Source organism: Mastigoproctus giganteus, chromosome 2 (assembly GCF_048544385.1).
Source record: "Mastigoproctus giganteus isolate SK-2022 chromosome 2, ASM4854438v1, whole genome shotgun sequence".
NCBI lineage: Eukaryota > Metazoa > Arthropoda > Arachnida > Uropygi > Thelyphonidae > Mastigoproctus > Mastigoproctus giganteus.
In genome coordinates, this window is record NC_143576.1 from 130413732 (window position 1) to 130435992 (window position 22261).

General features: G+C 38.7%; 1 protein-coding gene across 2 annotated transcripts in view; it reads right to left on the reverse strand.

Annotated features, from left to right (window-relative positions):
* Nucleotides 1-468: 468 nt before the first annotated feature.
* Nucleotides 469-22261, reverse strand: part of drosha (ribonuclease 3 drosha) — a 357699-nt gene continuing 335906 nt past the window's right edge. For both annotated transcript variants that reach the window (XM_090389541.1, XM_090389540.1), the window contains 4 exons: nt 22020-22126; nt 8039-8131; nt 6951-7003; nt 469-689 (listed from right to left, as the gene is read on the reverse strand). In XM_090389541.1, the coding sequence (XP_090245667.1) occupies nt 574-689; nt 6951-7003; nt 8039-8131; nt 22020-22126 (369 nt within the window). In that variant the 3' untranslated portion in view covers nt 469-573. The remainder of the gene's footprint in view (nt 690-6950; nt 7004-8038; nt 8132-22019; nt 22127-22261) is intronic.

Here is a 22261-nt window from a genome sequence, read left to right on the forward strand (position 1 = left end):
TTTTCAATCATAATTAAAGGGGTAAAAAATAAATTATGAAATGAAAAATTTGAAAAGCTATCATGTCATCTTGCCAGAATGGAATTAAGAATACTGTACACTGTTGCACGTTGCTGCTGACTGCCCGAGGGGAGATATTGGCACATATGCATGTGAGGCAATAGAGTTAGCACTGCAGCATATATGTAGAGTATGTGTCTAGGCTATTGAATGAGTTTTAATATGTACAGTAAATTTTTGACTTAAACAATCGAAAACCATGTTATAGTAAAACCTGCACTGTTTGAAGCCGTGCTAAGCGAGGTATTGCTGTATTCTACTTCACTAAATCAGTGTATGCAGTTTACCTCACCTACTCACTAAGTGTAATGGAAATTGCCAGTATCCATTAAATCTTAATAGTTTAAGCTGTAACCATATATGGAGTTTTAAGTGTCAGTTACTTCACAATTTTCATTTACACTGATCTAGAAATACAAATTTTATTGTATACTTTATTTATATACAAAAGCAATGTTCAATGTACATTGTATTATCAATTACATTACACATGACTACAAAAAGATGCAAATATCAAGATTCTTTCTTCTGTCGGTTCTGTGAACTTTTAAGTGGTTTACCGTGCCGATCCTGTTGTTTCAAGCTGCGTTCAATAACTCGTTTTTGGTGATTAAGTTGGGGAAACAGCCCTACAATGAATTTTCAACACATTAAAATTACAACTGATATACAAGCACCAATAAAAATTCTCTTACATTTTCTTTTAATATAAACAAATTGTTGATGCTTTTCCAGCAAATGTATTAGTGACTTTATCAATACTTTCCTCCTCCCACTTTGGCCAGATCCTACCCACCAGTGCCTTTATATATCTACAAAGACAGTGGTAAGAAGCAGTCCACCTATATTACAGACAATATCTCAAATTTGTTTTAAGTTCATATTACTTGTGCAATAAAACTTGACTGGTTGTTCTCTGGTTATTTGATTAATGATTTTACTATTCAGAGTGACATAAATTGTGAAGCAGAGTACACTGTGGTTCCTCAGGTTCTTGTTGGGGGGGAAGGAAAATACAGAGCTCAGAAGAACAGCCAGTGGACACTAAGATGTATCTGGTTCTGCTTAATTCCAACTGTAGTTTGAGCACTATCACAATTAGATCCTTGACAATTTCTGCTTTATCATTAATTTTAATGTAAGATGGTGAAAGTGCCCATCTATTTCCTAGGGACTGCAGTACACTGTGGTCAAGCATATATATATATATATAACTTTATCAAATCTGAGAATGCACTCCTTCCTGGTGAGCACACAAGTAGTACTTACTGCTGTGCTTGTGCTCTGTTCAATTTAGTGGATGATTTCAAATGCTTATTTCATCATAACAGTTTAAAGAAAATATAAAATGTGAAAATATCTTACTCAGCAATGTAAAGAAAACAAAAAGAAATTAAGTTTAGAAACTAAAATTGAAGAGCAGAAGCTGGTAACAAGAAAAGTGAAGTAGCACAATATTTTGGATTGGTGCAGCCAAATTTGAAAAAGATGTTTTAATTGTCTAAAAGAGGGAAAACAGAGAAATTTACATTTCCTGTGGATGGTTCTAAATACAGAGCATTTGAATTACAGGTAAAGCTGCAAATAGTGAGGTGAGAGAATTGAACTGAATATAGCCATTTCCTGCCAAATGATTGATAAAATCTAATGTCAATGCCACAGAAGAAAGAGGCATAGGATGGCCTAAGTGTGAGTAAATGGGTGGAATTTAAAGATTATGGTTAAATTTTTTTTTAGTAGTTCTAGTTTGAAAGAAATATCAATGTTGTTTATGTAGGAGTGAAAATCTAAGGTCCTTTGGTTTGACCTTCTTCATCAACATCTATCCTGATTGACAATTTTGTCATGGACATGTTATAACAGATTTCTACTCAGACCTATTTATACAAGAAGAGGCAAGAGAAAGGAACTGGATACAGGCATTTTCTACCAAATAATTGATAAAATCAAGCACAGGAATGCTTAAGTGTGAATACTTGAGTGGAGTTTACAGATCATAAATTTTTGATTAAGTTTTTGGAGTTAATAATTTTGGACAGAACATGAATAACTTTACTGCTCCCTATTGGATGAGTGGGGCTTAGAGGGGAACAGGTATTCTGTGTATTATCAGACGCTCAGTCTAAAACACTGGTGGATCCAATATCTTTCTATTACAGAAGATTTAGGTGAAGTCCGGTTGGCCTGCCTCCCTAAAATCCACTCATGCACACCTTCTCGATGGTAAGCCCTGTTACGTCACTTAGGTGGCAATGAACATGTAGAGTGGTTCTCTTCAAGACGCCTGGTCAGCGTGAAGAGGAAAAGACCAAACCCTCCAGCATATGACAGCACGACGAAACAAATGGCCCTCAGTCCCCAGTGGCTTTTACTCCCCCTCTTACGGCAGCGAGAGGATCAGAGTGGAAGCAGCGGGTGCGACCAGGCTGCCATGCACGGAAACTGAACTTGGCCTGTTACAACGTAAGATTGCTCATCGGTGAAGACAGGATATTAGAGCTGGAAAAGGAACTAGAAAATGTGAATTGGGATATCATCGGTTTGGCTGAAACAACAAGATTTGTTATTTCCCAGCTTTACAAATACTGAATATAATGTCAGAATAAGTATTTGCCACTTTTCATTCATTTGGAGAGATCTATGTTTAAGTCTCATGTGAGATGGATATAACTGTTATTGGCATCTTCCAATGGAGCTGTAATTAACTAATCACAGGCAGAGTGAATACGCTTTTTATCTTGCATGATCTATTCCAGCTTTTTTAGCCTACACAATGTGCATATCAGCTTCAGACTTAACTGGGAAAGAGAATATCGGTTCCATCATCCTAGTCAATTATCTTGTTCACAATAAACAATGGTCTGGAATGTAGTTATCTCTTTTCAGAAGGAGGAGAGAATTCAACACACATTTCGACACACAAATTGGCTGTAAATAGACAAATCCTTTAGAAACCCATCTACTATGACCATTCCAGTTGACATTCAACCCATAAAATCCACTAAAGAGAACATCCAGAGGTCAAACCTGGATGCAGCAATAAAACTAAGAGCTTGAGTATCCTCCTGCTTGAAGCACTTTTTTTTGGTACACTTATGGTATAAGTGTACCAAATGAAGCTGATTCATAATGCTATTGAGAAATCAGCTGCTGTGATCTGATAGGTGCCAGTGAAGGTCAATGAGCACAGTATCAGTGCAGCTGGTTCCAAATTTAAACTTTAAACAAAGGTGACAATAGACAACCACAGGAACATAGTGATAAACCTACACTGGCTGAGATTTCAACACTGCACAAACTAAAAGCATTATTTATTTGCTGTAGTTTTAACATTTCTCTGGCACATACCAAACAAAGGTGCATGTGGGCATCCTCAGCTGGTGTGAACATTTTGGGAGTCAGTGTCTGTTTTAACATTTTCTGTGATGTGATTTACATACTACTACTATAGCTGTATCAGTCATTAACAAGCATAGTGTTAGTGTTATTGGTAATCCACAGGTTCTTATGTTTATTAGTGAAAACAAGTCTCCTCCGTTTACCTTATGAACTTGCCATGCTGTACCTTACTGTCACAATAGACCGACTGTCATCATGGTTGACAATCTTTGAAGGCTTTATATGCTTTAACCTTTCTGTTAAACAATCAAACTCATCTCCTCATCTTTACAATTATTGCAAGCTTTGGCATATGCAGAAAATGAAGGTGGAGATTTGGATGCAAGCCAATTGTAATACACAACATTCTTATCTTGAACAGTCATAGTGCATTTATGGGAAAAGCAAGGTTTGGATAAAGGACGAGAAGTGGAGTGTGGAATAAAGGATTTCGTCCTTAAAAGAATAATTTCACTGACACAATTTGAGCAAACATTAACATCAGAAGATTTAAAAAATCCAAACAAAGAAAAGAACAGAGATTTTTCCATTGTGCATTCTTGTAATGCCAAACAACATGAGGTTGAGAATGGCCACGAGAGAAACAACCATGCACTTGGAAAGTTTCTTGGTGAGAAAAAGATCAAGGGCTGTGTGGTTAGGATTGTCTGGTATTCTGGTAGGGAAATTAACAATCTGTGCAAGATCATTGGCAATTGCAAAAGCCTCAGCATCTCGACATTTCTGCCCATGTGACTAGAAAATGGAAGCCAAGCTGTAGTTATGAACATTAAAATCACCTCACTGTGAGGAAAGTTTAATTGGAGAAAGTAAAGCTTCAATGAAAGGAAGTCAAATAGTTCTAAGTTGCTAGAGGAGTTGGGAGAAGATAGAGGTAACAGATGAATTTCACAGAATGGGGTAGGGACATTTTAACCGTGAAAAGGGGGAACTCCAAATTACTGTGTCTCTGACAGGTAATATCAGAATGACATACACACAAATACTAATTTAGAAGTGAAAGGAATTGTTCAGGGAATAATTAGGATAACTGAGATTCTTTCAGAAAAAGTAAGTTGGGATTGGCAGACAATCCCCAATGTACACCATTAAGATTGGAACTGAGACCACAAATATTTGTGAAATGAATAAAGAATTGTTTTAGAGGATATGATGTACCTAGCTCCTTCATATAAAGTGACTACGACAATGCCAACTGCATACAAACTAACTGCATACAAACTTCAGTCATTAACACCCAGTGTTCATCCTGTCACAGTCAACTTACAGTTTGGCATTTTCTGTTTGACTGTCCTTTATATTCAACTGCCCAGTCAAACACTTTTGGTCAGTCTCTAGGCTGAATATCTCACATGATTTAACTCATAACCTGGGAAATGATGCAACCATAGAATCACTTAATTACTATTATTATTAGCCATATGGTGCAAGAAAGCCTGAGGCTTATGCTGCACCAGCCAAAAAAAAAAAAAAAAAGGAATCGCCAAAAAATAGAAGAATGGTGATATCCAGCTCAGGACCCTGGGTGTGCCAAGCCCATACTCACCAGATGTGAGCCCCTAATTTAACATCTAGTGGTATTTTTTGAGTAAATATATTATGAACAGACACAATATGGCCTCAGTAGCCCTTGTGTCGTTAAGCCCAATACCACCAACAACAACAGTCATTAACTGGCTGAGTATAGGCAGTGAGATTATACACTAGTTGTTCCAGATGCCTCAGAGAGTTTCCCAACAGGTTAAGGTGGATTTTTGTGGCTGACCGGCAAACACCACTTTTGAGCTGTACCCTCGAAATGTAAGGAAGATTGGATCTCCAAAGACATGAGGCATACTCTATGCTGGAAGAGATGGGGGGTTGCCAGAGCTTTGCTCTGGAGATTGAATATGGGTTCCACCACTTCAAGCCTCCAATAGGCAAAGTGGTTGTGGTATTGCACCACCGATTGATGAGAGTCATCTGCCACCTAGTAAAGCCTGGTAACACAGAGGGACAGCATTCCTCTGTGTGGTGCAGATGCCACACCTCCATTCCTGCTTACATTTATTCACACCTCCAGTGTGCAGTTGTTATATTTTAGGACTTGCACAAAGGGGGGGGGGGGTATTGGAGGCATCTTATCATCTGACGACACCAGAAATACCCATAGAGTAAACTTATTCCAGTAATTAATATCTTGTTGGTTAAAAGAAAACTTCTTATAATCCAGTCTAAAATTCTTCCCCTGTAATTTGAATTTATGGCCCTAGTTCTGGAATCGTACATCTGCATTACGGTGCCTTGTTTTGAAGCTCTACAGTTCATATATTCTAAGTCTTTCCTTATAAGGACACCTTTCTGCCAATCTCAGTAAGCATACTGCCCATCTTTTGACCCTTTCAAGAGGTGCACTGTCTTTTAAGGTATATTGCTCGAAAACAGCATTCCAAATGTGGTCTTACAATTCCCTTAAACATTGGAATTATGATCTCCCTATCTCTACAAGCAAATGTACTGGAAATCATACATCCGACTGTATTGTAACTCTCAAATCCCTCCCTTCTACTGTTTTTAGTTCAACCCCCCACCATGTGTATAAGTTATTTTGGGGTTATTATTCCCAAAGCATAAGACCTTTCATTTTGCAGCATCAAAACAAAGCTGCCACCACTGATCATTAACTACACTACCAATCTAGACATCAAGCCCTATATCCCTTTGTTGATGTCTAAGGTATGCTACTTTCCTTAAGTAATCATACCACAATAAATTAGAGATTCAGCTCATGTGAATTAAGTGGTGATACAAAGAGGAGCTCCACCTTGAATGAAGATATTTTATAGTAGTGAAGGGATCACTTATGATCAAAAGATCACAACCAGTCACAGAAAATATTTATGAGCCTACTTTTTAAAGAATAAGATGATGTCTCTGTAAAGCCATATCTTGAATAAAGGCTTTGGCAACCTCCTTTCAACTGAATCCTGCTGAACCTGCATTGATACTATTGTTTCAAACTTAGTGAATGTTAATTACAGGATACACCCTATTATTCAGGATAGCTTTTGCATAACATTGATACTGTTTTGACAAAATGGATACAAATGAAATGAATGGTTTGAGAGAATGAAAACAAGTGAAATCAATGCCCGAAGGAATGAAAATAAGTGAGTTTCTAATGTTACAGAAGTGATAACAGAAATTCACTTGTCTCATTCACTATGCTTGATTCCATAATCAAGAAGTTGCACAATGGTAGTTTTTCAGTGTGTAATATCTGGCAATATATTTTGGATAAAATGCTTGAATGCAAATTCTCTTTCATATAAGAATAAATCCAACCCCTCCAAACATTTTTTTTTCTCTCCACTGAAATGGTGCACTATTAAGAGTCTTAAAGTAAGTTTAGTTAATTTTAGCCACTAAATACATCCACATTACATAATATATTAATCTATACTAATTATTAATTACATGTAATGTAATACAAAACCAACCAAACAATATACCTTTTGAAAGCTCTAGTGCGTTGCCTGCTGCCGCCATCTCAGCTTGCTGAATGCTGTTAAAATAAAAAAGTTCTGTATTATGAAATATACATTAGATGGCCACTTTATTGGGTATGAAGTGATTAGGTCAACGGGCTAAGAAATAGCATTTAAATTTTAGCATTGAAAAATACAAGTTACTGCATATGGGTAACAGTAATCCCAGAGTAACATCAACTGTATGGTACCTGGGGTAATTGTTCAGTTAGATATGAAATTGTCTGAGCAGTGCCAACATGCTGTCAGAACAGCTCATGGGGTTTTATCAATGAGATACAGAAACTTTGCTAGCATGGATAAGGAGGTGATTATCCTTTTATACAAGGCCATGGTAAGGCCACATATTGAGTATAGGTTTGGAGGCCTCACTTTAGGAAGGATATAGATCTGCTATAACAGGTGCAGAGATGGGCAACTAGATTTGTGAAGGGAACAAAACAGCTTTTACCTAGAAAGGCTTCAGTTCTGCAAATTGCAACTTCAGGAGACTAGGCACCCGTGGGATAATTTGATTGGGTTGAATGGATTGAGTAAGCTGAATGTGAATGGCATCCTTCCTCTTGCTAAGACTGCACACATGAAGGGACATAAATTTAAGTTGAGGGAGGATGGCTGTAGTATAGGTGTGTGGAAGTTTGCCTTCAGCAGCAGGTGGTTGATTGTTGGAACAGCCATAGCAACATGCCAAATGGTGAATAAATAATAATGTATTAGAAGACGAAATCCAAAGTCATAATTTCTTATGGGTTTAGGTAATTAACTATATAATATCGGTGTAGATACACCATAGTTTACCCATAAATTTAACCTATGTATGTAGTGTAAAGACTTCATTTTAATTGTATCTCATTATATCTCTCAATTATGGAATATTTCACGACAATGTTTATACATTAATGAACACATTACTTAAATTGACCTTTAAAAAAAAAAAAAAAAAAAAAATATATATATATATACACACTTGTCTAAGCTCATCACTAAAAACAAAGTTGAGTTGTACTGCTGGAAATGTTAAATCAGAAAATAATAGTTTTAACATAACTAACCTATGGCCTGAGCCTGTAGACAGCCGACGTCCTCTGAAGTACACAGCTACAGTGTACACTCGTGTGTTGGTTGGCCCTTTACATTCAATAACCCTAAAAAAAAATTGTAAATGAAAAATAACTTTCAACTCGCATAATATAAACTGCTGTTCAAAATTTAAGCAAATCAATAACTCCAAAGGAGTTAATATGAATAAAAAAGAAGTTATATTGTATATAAGTGAAGTATGTACAAGGCATCTCCAACCTATGATCCACATTCAGCACACAGCTGCATGTGGATCAAACCCTGTTTAGAAGTGGAAAATATCAATAGTACCAAAAATTCCATGGAAAATAGTGTTATAGTATAATGTCCTTTTTAAGCATGTTAATATACATGCATAAAGTGCCTACTGTCTTCACCATGTCCAATTGTCTATCTGCTATCTATCTGTCTAAATGTAATAACTCAACTCCTATTGGATGGATTTTCATATCATTTAATATTCGAATCTTTTAAAAATATGTCAAAACATCCAAAATTTAATTAAAATTGGACCAATAAAATTCTGGCAATTATTCTTTCTATTCTCCCCCCCCCCAATATCATATCATATCATATCATATACACAGGCTATCCACACACACACAGATCACTAAATTATGACCACCTACCCAATACCGTGTAGGCCACCATTCGCATAGATAACAGGCGCTATTTGCCTGGGCATTGACTCCACTAGATGACCACAGGGATCTGCAGTCATGCTCAATGCAAGGCTTTCCAGTGTCATAATAGATGATGGTTGCATGTCCACAGACCTAATTTCTCATTCCAAAACATCCCACAGTGTGTGATTGGATTGAGGTCAGGTGAATGTGGAGGCCAATCAAGGTGGATGATATCTTCATTGTTCTTCGAACCACTTGTGCACATGTGTAAGCCTCATGGCACATTATCATCTTGGAAAATCCTGTTTATATCCAGGAAAAAATGCAATATGGTGGGGTGCACACTGTCTCCTAAGAGCTGCTGGTAGACCAGTGAAATGTTGGTCCATACAAACGAGAGGTCCTAGCTCTTGCCACCAAAACATACCCCATATTAAGCAACCACTGCTACCTGCCTGGATAGAGGGCACCATGCACAGTATAAAGTGTGTTGTCTGACAGCACCAGGGGTTTCCCCCATTTCCACATTGTATTCTTTGTAAGTGACACAGAACTCTGTGGAGGCCAGAGATTTAAAATGTGTGTGGGGAGTAGTTTGTTGTTTCTCTGACCATTTAGCCATTGGTACCCACCGTTGCTGACACTTTGCCACAAAGAGGCAGGACAGGCACCTTAGAAATCTCTAAATCAACCAACCTGCCACCTAATTTCCGAGGATTTTGTGTGGTCAGTGGTTTGTTGTGTAGTGGTTCTGTTGTTTCTCTGACCATTTAGCCATTGGGCCCCCCTATTGGGACCCGCCGCTGCCCACATTTTGCCACGAGGAGGCAGGTCAGGCACCCAGTAGATTATTTATGGACTCTGGCAGGCCCCGCCACCTAATTTCTGAGGATTTCAGTGGGACAGCCTATTTATATATATATATATAAAAAAAAGGGGGGGGGTGAGCACTAGAATTTGGAAAGGCTGAAAGAGGTTTACAAGAAAGCACTTGGATTTAGAAGTTCATTAGAATTTGGCGACATTGTTAGGGGCATATTCGGTCAGTTTAGTTAGAGTGGGGAGACTGAAGACGGGGGAAACAGGTAGAAGGATCGGGATGATAAAGTAGGCATCCCCAAAGAGGTCAGTGGGGACGAGCCCCACCAGGTGAAGTATGGGGTAAGCAGGGGAGGAGACAGAGACTAGTCTCCCCTCCCCAGGGATGGGATTTTAAAGGAGAAACGGGTTCTCAAACCCGGTTCAGATTGCCAAATGGTTTATCAGCAGTGGAGCTGCGGTATGTCTTCGTCAAGTCCATGTGAGTGTTGAATCTGGTAGGATGGTCAAACTGCACATCCTGCCCTGGGGGTAGGTTATGTTAGCTGGCAGAGCAATCTCCACCACTGTGCAGCAGGGGGGGAGGGAACCATGCACAGTGGGTCCAATGAAGTGTTGCTTGTGGCACACACAAAGGCATCCATCAGCATGTTGCACCATGTATTTGGACTCATCAGACCAGCACACTTTTTTCCAGTCCTTCCGTGTCCACAGCATTCATCAACAGTGATCAGAATTGAGAAGATAGTGTCTCTTGGGTTTCTGATATGGAAGCATCCGACTCTTTTCTAAATCCAATAGCTGCTACTTTATCACTCTGACTTGCATGATCAGATGGAAATTACCATTGCTCTAGCATATGAAGCTGTTTAGCTTTGTATACTGCAAGGTATGTGGCATAGCCCATTACCGGTTGGTGATCACTGTTGCAACAGTGGCAACGAGGTAAAAGCAATAAAAATAAAGTATAAAATCAGCACATTTGATTAAAATAAGATGGACTGCTGAATGGCGTTGGAGTTCTAACATATAGGGGGTTATTGCTCCTCAGCAAAAAGGAATGCATAAGATCTGTGTCCTATGCACAGTCAAGCAAGGGCAACTTCCTCTCTATGATTACTGTACAGACAAGGCTGTACACGGTTTGATTACAGGCTTGATATGATATCTTCGATCCCACAAATCTGCAAAAAGATAGTTTTGAGAAAAAGGCATTTAAAGATTCTTTGACTTTAGAAAAATCAACTTTTTAAGTTATTTAACTAAATGTTGTTTTATAAGTACCTTCCAAAGATGCTTTTTTAATCCATATTGATAATTTAAGATTGCCATTATGTAGGTCTTATAAAGCACTTTCGCGGTTTGGTGCTGTGAAGTTTGAAAGTTTGTCAGATTCATAAAGAACTGAAAAGGTGAAAAAAAAAAAAATTTTTTGAACATATTTTTGTTGGTCAGAAATGAATAATTTATTAATAAAACGAGGTTAGAATAAAATATACATATAATAAATGAAAAATATATTAATAACAGATTTAATTTCAATAACATACAAGTTGGTATAAATTAATTTTCAATATCTTCATATTCAGATTCCTCACTTAAATCTGGTGCTGGTAATATCCCTTATTTCTACTGATGCTTTTAATTTTAAATAGAATTTTGTTACTCCTTCGGTATTGTCAAATTTTGGCACATTTTAGGTTAAAAATTACTGTTAAATTTTACTGTTAAAAATTAACCTTTGTAGTTTGTTTTGTACAACATTGTGACATGCCCATCCTGTCCTTTTTGGAATTCAAGGCAGCAGACTTTTCTCCAAGGAACAGCGCCTTTAAGATGTTCGGCGAGAAAAGTAAAATTGCAGAAGTCATCGCATTGCATGATATTTACACAAAATGGTGTAGTTTTTAACCTTGTGCCTCTAATTATTTGGGCCCATCCCTCAGGGACATACTTGGCTTTCCTCTCAACTTTAGAGTGCATTGAGTCACACTCCGTTTCTGAATAGCCTTGGCTAAAAAAAAGTGTCCGTCTAACGGTTTTTAAACTAGGGATAATATTTAAAAAGTACATGCACATAGATGCCATAAGTGATGAGTCACTATCATGTCATCACTTATGGTACATAATTTTTATCTTCATCTGAAACTTCAAGGTCATTCAAGGGATCACAATCTTCATCTTCCAAATCAGATTGCATTTTAAGTGAGGAACACAGTGCAAGAATTTTTCGCACTCTTGTACTCATTATTACAAATTTTACTTTTGATTGCAAAAATGTGATACAAAGGACAACTAAACAGTAATACTGATTGGCAAGCCGAGACAAACAAAACCATACAAGTAACAGCATGCATGAGCCCCAACCCTACTGTACGTGCCAAAAACCCGAAAGTGGTACTTACGACAATTGCTCTGTCAGTGTTTACCATGCCAAACTAACTAAAGTGCCACATTTGTGAATCTGCATGGTGAGAAGTGTTTTTTTCACAGATAAGTGAAAATGAACATAACATTTTAAACCACTTGGCCTTGAAATACACATACGAGTCTTTGGCAGAGTGTAGTTCACCAAGAAACAACCTCAAAGAATGCATTTAGGTAAAAAGTGCCAAATTTGCATATTTGTGGTTTTGGCATGGTGCTGACAATATAATTTGTGTGTACCATGACTGTTGCCACTGAGAATGAAGCCTACTAGCTCCCTCTATACAGACAACAGTCAGGTAATAACACAATAGGCTTCACTATTGTGTATAACCTGACATATATTACATTCTCCTTTTGATAGATCATTGCTCTTTATCCCAATGTGGCTTAGGATCTATCAAAAGAAGAATGTAATATCTGTCAACCCCTGGACAGCATTGGATAAGAATTATATCTCATCCCTGATAAAGCCTGTAATGCAATTAAAGAATTGGCACAAACAGTTGATAATCACAAGTTTTAATGTGGTCCAAGGTCCACTCTAAAGCACAAATGCAACATATACACACTTTGCTGTGTATATACTGCATTTGTGGAGAATTTCTCAGATGTAATATTAGCTATTTCTGTGCAGATTAGACTACAATGGTTCAATTACAGGCTTTATCTGATGTAATTTATTTGTTTTCTGTCCATTCCATGAATCTTGCCATTAGGAGTGTATCTTGTGTATTATTTGCCTCTAGTGCATATAAAGCTAATAATAAAAGCATCTAGTATATCTTAGTATTTATTAGCATAAAAAGAAACCATAAAAAGAAAAATGCTTTCCCCCTGGTGGTCTCCGGAGCTGGAATCTCTCTGGAAAAGGGTCCACACGCCAAGGAAAAAACTTCCAACAGGTAAGAGCTTCCTGGACTGAAAATGAGGTAACTGCCCTGAGGGAATCCTATAGGACTCTCTGGAACAAATATAAAACTCTAATAAGGTGCAAGAAAAGGGAATTCTGACACCAGCTAGTACATTGGCATTCTCGGGAAAACCAGAAATGGTGGCCCTTGGGGAGTCATTTACTATATTATCACCAACAAGCTATCTTGTGGCAAAGTGATTTTCACCACCACTACCATGGCTGGCATCCCACACCCTCACTGGGGAGGACACTGTGAACAACGTTTAATTGCACTATTCCCTGAAGACAACTCAGCTCTGACCCTGGAACAACTATAAGTACCTTCTATTAGTCTACTGAATTAGAACCTCCACTCTACCTGGATAAACTAAGGGCTGCATTGGACTTGACCTATTAGAACTGGAGGCTGTCAAGAAACTTTTTGCAGCCTACCCAGACAACCTTTTAAAACTCTTAAACTGCCTTTCCGGGGGGGGGGGGGTGTTCTCCAACCCATGGAAGCTGGCACTACTGCAGCTTATCCTAAAAAATCTGGAAAAACTACCTATGAAGCCTAGACCTTACTGGCCAATACTTTGCTCTTTGTGCTGATCAAGCTCTTGGAGAATCTATTATTAACACAGCTACTGGACCTGTTTATCTGATTGTAGAGCTATAGAGAGCAGCTCTACAATCAGATAAACAGCTTGGCAATAGTAGCAAAGATTCAATGCAGCAACTCATTAATACAGCTGAGAATACTGAAGAAAAATACATGTAAGCTTTTTCTGTTGATTTTGCTGATCCTTTGATACTCTGTGGTGGCCCAGCATTTTCAGAAGGCTACACCAAGCCAACGTGCTCCAGAACCTAAACCAACTTATCCATAACTATCTGCAAAATAGGAAAATTATAATCAGAACCAGATACTAGGAAACAACCAAAATATATATATATATATATAATATCTTTATTGCAATCAGCGAAAATAAGCAAATTTTACATATATGCCTGATGCAATGCCCATAACAGCAAAAATGCTAGGGGATTAACATAGAAACTAAAACTCTATCAACAAAAATATAAGTTGTAAACACATGAAAACAGATTTTTTTTTTTTTTACAATATCAACAAACCAATCAAGGAAAAATAATGACAGTCACTCGGTTGAAGATGAGAGCTGATCCCTGTAATACGTCTTCTGTAGGCTTTGTCCTCAATGAATTTCTTGTAATCAGCATCTATATCTTGGACTTTTTGGAGCATGTCCATTGGCAGGAATCTGTCGCCCTTCCTGAGTCTCCACGCCACGAACTAGAACGAAGAATCCTGTCGAACAGCACAAATACTAGCTAAGAAAGGATGTTCACAATGCTCAGTGCTGGGTCCATTCTTTAGGACCATACTAGATAAGCTTCTTAACATGGAGCTTTCCTCTGTGGATGCTGTCACCTTTGCAAATAATCTTGTTATCAATGTGAAGGCAAGCACCGGTGCCAGCCTGGGGAACCAGTCAAACCTTATCTTACAGAAACTGCAGTGGTAGAAAGAATTACACAATCGAAAAATATCCGCTAATACAACCAAAACAATCCTGTTGAAAGGTCACCTAAATACTCCTGAAATTAGAATCTCAGGAACTTCTATCAGAATGAGACCAAGAATTAAAATATCTTAGTATCATTTTTGATAGTAAGCTATCATTTTACCCACATATAGAGTACAGAGCTAAGAAATTAAGTAGCCATAATCTCCAGAATCATTATATCTGACTGGGGTCTTAAAAAAGAAAACACTTTCTCCAATTTATAAAGCAGTATTTATTCCAATCATCACTTATGGGGCTGGAATATGGGATAATAGAACAACAATAGTAAGAAACAAAAGAAAATTAGACACCATACAAAGAATTATACTATTGGCATTAACTAGAGCTCGTGCAGAGTAAGTACTCCACCTTGCAAATCTTTGCAAGTACCCTACCACTATATTTGGAAAAACAGTACCCTTAGGACTGTACTACAGACTGAAAAAGGCTGCGCCCACAGAATATCAGGCTATAACCTTCAACTTGGCTGGAGACACAAGAAGGGAGAGGAAAAGAATTGTAAATGAATTAGTATGCTAATGGCAAGAAAACTGGGAACAGTCCACAAATGGTGAGGTGAACAAGGTAATCATTCCCAATGTGGCAGATCCATGAAGGCCAAATTAACTTACCCTGGAATAACTGAAGACACAAACAGCTCATGCGGTTTCCCAAGGATTGGAAATACTTGTTATATATCCAATCTATGATTACCCCCCCCCAAAAGAACTTACTTATTTCGAGAATTGGCTCACGTCGTAATACTCCTCTTCAGTAAATGAAGAGGAGTATTACAAAGTTCTCACACAATATTCCCAAGCAGTCTTTGGAAACTAGAAGGAAACCTAGGACAGATACCAAATAATACCCCACAAGCACCTTGAACAAAATCAATACAATAGTACAGTAAACTAGCTACCCCTCACTCAAGCTGATCTGCAACTCGCCTTGATTGAATACAAATTTAGACTGCAAGCTTACTTGACCCTTGGGGCTCTGTCTGGCATGGATGCTGCATGCAGCACAAGTGCAAATGTGCTGGCTGGCTGTTGTCTGGCAGAGCCCAAATGTGTCAGTGAGAGGAGACAGTGTGACTTGTATTTATGCTGAGTGAGGGGGGGGGGGAAGAGCATGACTGTATCACATGAATCTGTTTATAATATACACTGAGTGATCACTGAATTACAACCACCCCCTATGAAAACTGAATGTGACCCACTGACCACGTGAGGTACGAGAGTGCAGAGTTAGTCGACCTATGTAGCATAGATAAGGTGTCAGTGGTTCAGCAGGCAGTAAAATTTCGAGCCTGATGGGTAAAAGGAAGGATTTATCGGACGTTGATAAAGGACATATTGTGGGTGCTCGATGAGCTAGTGCCTCAATTTCCTAAACGCCTGAACTGGTGGGGTGTTCGAGAGCCACCGTAGTTTACCAGGACCGGCATCAAAATGGTCAAACAATGACCGGATGGCAAAACTACAAAGGTCAGCAAAAGGTTGATGTTAGAGTTGAGCACCGGGTCCAACGACTCGTACAGGCGAACAGGCACGGCACTGTTGAAGAGTTGACTACCCAATACAACATGGGCCAACCTGGAACAATATCTAGCATGACCATGCATCACACATATAGGCTATACCAGCAGACAACCCCTACGGCATTCTCTCTTAACCAAGATTCATTGGCGTAAATACTCGCCTGGTGCAAAGAGCATGCAAGTTGGACGTTAGAAGACTGGAAGAAGGTGTGCTATTCATATGAGTCACGTTATGTACTCCACACCGTGGATGGTCATGGACGGATTTGGCATCAACAACATTAGACTCTTTATCCATCATGCATGGTAAATGGTATCAGTGCAGACCAGTGGAGGCGGTTGTATGGTGTGGGGTATGTTTCACTGGCAGGAACTTGGATCTCTGTTGCACGTGGAATAACATTTCAGTGGTCTCCGCTATCGTCAATTGCTTGCTGACTGTGTACACCCCGCTAGTTACACTTTTTCTCAAATGGCGATGGTGTCTTCCAAGACGACAATGAGGCAAGGCATTGAGCATTTGTTGTGCAGGAATGGTTTGAGGATCACAGTTCTGACTTCCAGCATATCAATTGGCTTCCGAACTCCCCCGATATCAATCACATTAGACTCTTGATCCATCATGCATGGTAAATGGTATCAAAAGTGCAGGCCAGTGGAAACTATGGAAAGGCATATCAGGAATCTGGATCCACCAACCACATCCATATCTGCATTGCTGACTGCATTACACACAGCTTGGTTGGCCTTACCTCCCAAACATTTCCGACATCTTGTTGAATCAATGCCACATCGGATAATTGCTGTACTGAGGGCAAAAGGAGGACCTACGAAGTATTAGGTAGGCAGTCATAATTCAGTGATCACTCAGTGTATATGTATATAACAGAGTTGCCAGTTTCTGGCTAGGGGCCACTTGCTAATAGAAATGAAAAATGTATGTGTGCATGCGTCACATGTTCTGTATAGATGTGTGTGGATGAATAAGAAAGTGGTATGCATGTGAATGTATGGGGCTCTGGTGGAAGGCTTTAACTGTTAACACAGAGTGCAAAGTGATAGAGGAAACCCTATGAGAAGAAGTAATGGGGAACTATAAGCATTCATGCATTTCAACCATGGAGTGTGGTTGATGAATGAGAGTGTGAGTGAAAGATGCAGGCTGGCTGTGAAACTGTCTGACAGAGTGTGCACGTGTGCGCCTCAGTGGGTGGTGTGGGTGGGTGTCTCAGTGGGTGGTGGGCCTTGATTGGGATGAGGAAGGAACTCACACCAGGCAGGGATCCCACGTATGTCTGGATCCTGTAACCTTAGCCTGCACAGCAGGAAAAAAAAACAAGTATGCACCTCGTGCCATATCCAGAGAGTTGCCACAAATGAAAATGAATACCGAGTGAATGAGAGTGACAGTGGAGGCTAAGATGTGTATTTGTAGAGTGAGTGAGTGGCTATGTGTGTAAGCCAGGTGTGATGTGGCATTAAAAAAATGTATTTGGCATCTATACGCAGGTGCTAAATCTGGTCAGTGTGTGTGTGTGTGTGTGTGTGTGTGTGTGTGTGTGTGTGTGTGTGTGTGTGTGTCTGTTGGTCCGATTTTTATGAAATTTGGGAAGGCTCGATAAATTGCTCTGCGAGAACCAAATATAAAATTTCATGAAATCCCACACACTAGGAGCTGAATTGTTACATGCGGACGGATATGGTAAAGATAATAGCAGCTTTTGCATATATGCCAACGTAAGAGTGTGCATTGTCTGCACATAGGCATGATAGGTGTCCCCCCCCCCCAAATTTGACTGTAGTGGGGCAACCTGCCCAGTAAATCTCCCATTCCCCACCTACCACTGCTCATATCATGCTGACTTCCTTCACGGGCATGGTATAAGATGCTGACACTGCCAGTGTGTGAGATTGAATACAAACAGTGACCCCCCCCCCCACAGGGCATTCTGACTGACTATTCCACCACCTCATCCACAAACTTTCTCCTGGTGGGCTCTACCACCCTAAAAACTTTTCCTGCCCTTAACAATCACCCATGGAGGTGGGTTGCCTCCACAGGGGTGCCCCTCTATTCCCTTAATGACTGTGTACACCCCGCTAGTTACACTTTTTCCCGAATGGCGATGGTGTCTTCCAAGATGACAATGAGGCAAGGCATCAGGCATTTGTACCCTCTATTCCCTTAACTCCTGGTGGAAGCCTTCCTATCATCCACCATTTTGCCTTCAACCATAACTCAAACCCCCATGCTCCTTTCCAATATTTGTTTTAAGGGCCCTACCTGGTAATCTCAGATGAAGCAATGGTTTGCTCAGCCAGATAACTTAATCCCTACTACCTGGCCAGGCCCCCTGCACCTACACAGGCCCCCCTAGGCTAAGAGGCCAGATGAACAACATAACCATACACTACACTAAATAAACCACATATCACTCACACTATCTGGTCTTTACAGGATAATGTATTCAATACAAGAGAAGAGAAGAAAAATGATTGTGGAGTTGTGGGAAACCTGTGGTTTCCCACAACTTTACCCAAAACACTGTGTACTATGTGTCCTGGAAAGGTCATTACTTTCCAAATATCATGAGGCTAACATTAACCATTTTTTTCTAGAATCTTGCACAAGCAGCTACTCAGAGCAATAGGATAGTTTCTGGACTCTTTCCCATATTTTCCATAAGTCTGGACTCTGCCCCAAAACCAAAGGGAAGGAACCTATTGGAATGTAGTTGGTCTTAACAGTAAAATCCACCCACTGATTTGATCCCAGTTGGGCTTGTCCAGGACCTTCCATCTCATCAAAGCAGGGATCAAAATGGTGCTACAACAAGACTGTCCCTTTCAGAATCCTCCTTAGCAAGTTTCCACAGGTTGCAACACATGGCTGCACTCATCAGATTCTAATGATGCAATCATGGAACCAAAGCATGGTCACTGGATCCCAGTGATGCCAATCTGGAAAGTCAGCAGCATTACTGGGAGCTCCCCCCTCACCACAGGTGCATACGTCAAGGAGAGTTTTAGATGCATCAGTAACTTAAACTATATTGCACCATATTATGTCTATATATGGTGTGTATTCATTGGCCAATATGCACATTGTGTAGGCTAAAAAACTTGGAATAACTGAAGGAGGAAAGCTTCTACCTCCTCCACCTGAGATCAGCTAACTATGGCTCCAACTGCAGAAGCCTTTAGAAATTCCTCCAGTGTTTATTGCTGTGCACTGATTGGAGGAACGAACGGGCAATATGGTGAATGCATAGAAACAAAATGTTCTCAGTTTGCACATAAAATCATTGCTTTTGCTCTTTTTTTAGAAATCATGAACTAGTAATATTTGCTAATGCACCACATACATTAACTTATTTATTTCAAAAGAGAGCCTTAAAGAATTTATGACTATAATTCTCTAATTAAAAAATTACTGATGCTTGGAGGCAAATACCAACATTACCTGTCATTTAAATTAATCACTTCAAACATTTTTATTATGGTGCTCCAGTTGTATTTTAGTAGAATGACAAAAATTCAAACATGTAAAGGTGCACCTTCATGGGGGGGGGAGAAATTAGAGGTGAATATTTAAAATATACAAGGCATTAGCTGCAGAAAAAGTAGGCTAATGTTATTACAAAACTTGAAGCTTAGAGCTAAAAAAAAAAAAATTTAAGTAAATATAATAATATATTTTAAATAGTAATATATTGGGTAATAGTAATCCCAAATTATAAGAAGGTCATCCCTAAAGTAATACATATATTCTCATGCTCCTCACTCCGTACACCTGTGCAACTGACACTTATCAGGATAATAATTTGAAGTATTACCTCAACATTAGTGTGCTCAAAAAAAAAAAAAACACTTCCCACAGTGAATATTTATGCTGCCGACCGGGCTAGCCAGGTGGGTAAAGTGCCTGCCTGGCAACCCAAAGGTCGCGGGTTCGAATCCCGCCTCGGGCTTGATTCAAAGTACTGCAAAAACCTTGGGAGGTGCATTATGGCCACAGAAGCCGATGCGCCAACAACTACCAAAAAAAAAAAAAAAAAAAAAAAAAATTTATGCTGAGCTTTAAAAAAGATGGTGATATTTCTTCATGTCAGATTACAGTTTCAGATCAAAAATCTTTTTATCAAAATTGAAAATTTACATAAACACTGACACAAATTTATGAATTGTTGTAGGAAGTGTGTGGTGAGTCAACAATAGATCACACAATTTCACACTGGTCTCAAACGTTTCATCAAGATCAGACCAGTGTTGAAGACAAGCAGTGTTCAGAGAGACAACACATTAGCAGTCATTACCACCACCATTTTAGGATGAAGACAGACACATGACCTGTGAAGAAATAGCCAACTAATATGGAATAGTGAAATCATCTATTCATTAAATTTTAACTGAGTTGTTACAAAAATGAAAGGTCACTAACCAATGGATCCCACAGTTGCTGTCAGATGAGTGAGAAAAATGTAAAGAAATGTCAACGGAGTTACTCACGTTACCAGAACTTACTAGTTCTGGTAACGTGTGAGTAACTCCGTTGAAGCTGAAGTTTGAGAACAAACACGTTACTAGTTTTCCAGAACTTTTAACCTGAAAAGAAGATACACTCAGTCAACAGGAGTATATCCCATCATCAAAACACACCTTTCTAAATGTCATCAGCAACAATGAGGTGAAACAAATGGTTGTCATCCTATGATGAGGGCATTACTACCGCTGATCATGTGCCACTTGGAAGATCGGCAATTGTAGACTACTATGCAACATTTCTGCAGAAATTTGCACATGAAAATTTGTCAGAAGCAATCAAAAAAGTTGGAAGCTGGTGTGCTTATACTCTATGACAATGCAAGGCCTCAAATATCACACAGTCTGTACAGCTTGTCTTCACCCTGTAATAGTCTTGATATTTACAATTGCAATTGGAGAATATATCGTAATTGCCCTGCAATTACGATCTATTCCCCAAGGAACCATTGTATGGACAAATACTTCTAACTTTAGGAGTGGCATACAGTCTCAACTCAACACATCAGACAGTTTAACGGCATTCAAAAATTATCAGAACATTGGGAAACAGTCATAAGGCATGAAGGAGACTTCATTGAAGGTTTTTAATATAAATTATGTTATGAAATAAATTCATTTTAAATTACTAGCTTTTGTTGAAATAACCCTTGTATTATGATTATATTTATCTATATTGGATACAGTCTGCTTGTAGGAAGAGAGGCAATTATTCCATTGTTTAAAGCCTTGGTTAGCCAAGACTTTAAACAATGGTTCAGACCTTGAGTAAGCATATACAAGTTTGGAGCTCCCACTTCAGGAATGATGTCAAGCTGTTGGGAAAGATGCAGTGAAAAGCAACAAGGTTTGTTATTGAGTGTGTGTGTGTGTGTGTGTGTGTGTGTGTGTGTGTGTGTGTGTGTGTGTGTGTGTGTGTGTGTGTGTGTGTGTGTGAGAGAGAGAGGGAGGGAGGGAGGGAGGGAGGGAGGGAGGGAGGGAGAGAGAGAGAGAGAGAGAGAGAGAGAGAGAACAGTTTTTGTGGGTTGCAAAATCTCAAAGACCAGACATCTGCATGAGGAATATTGGAGGCTTTGAAAGGTAAAATCTGAGGTTTTAAAAGTAAACCAAGTAACAAGAATATCACTTTCTTTTGGAGGTGGATTAAACGAAAGGAAATACACTTAAATTTAGAAAAGAAGGGTGTAATCTGTACATAACAGAGCTTCTTTTAGACAAAAGGGTCATTAACTGTTGGAGCAAATTGCCACTTAATCTTGTAGAACTAGAGCTTATGTGAGTTTTAGGAATTAATTTTTTTTTTTCAAAATTTAATTTTGAAACTGAAAGTTAATTCTTGAAAATTAAAACTTTGTGCAAGAAGACTTAGTGTGTAGATTTCTTTAATTTACTCATATAGAGTAAAATTATTGAGGAAATATCAAAAATTAAATTGGAATCGAAAGGTGACTATATTTTTTAATGTCAATGCTAACAAACCAGCCTTCCTTGTTCAGTTTATTAATTACTACTTACTTATAAACAGGAATGTCAGGCTCTCCTCCATCCATGGTCCTCAATGTTAAACAGCACTGTTGTAATTTAGATTTGGGATCATTCCAATCTTGATTCATAATGAAATCCTGGAAATAAATTATAAACTTATAATTATAAAATTATTATAAACTTATTTACAATTTTTAGAAGTCAAACATAGTTGGTAATTTATAACATACATTAAATTTTAATTTGTTATGTGCACCTACCCTTTTCATGAA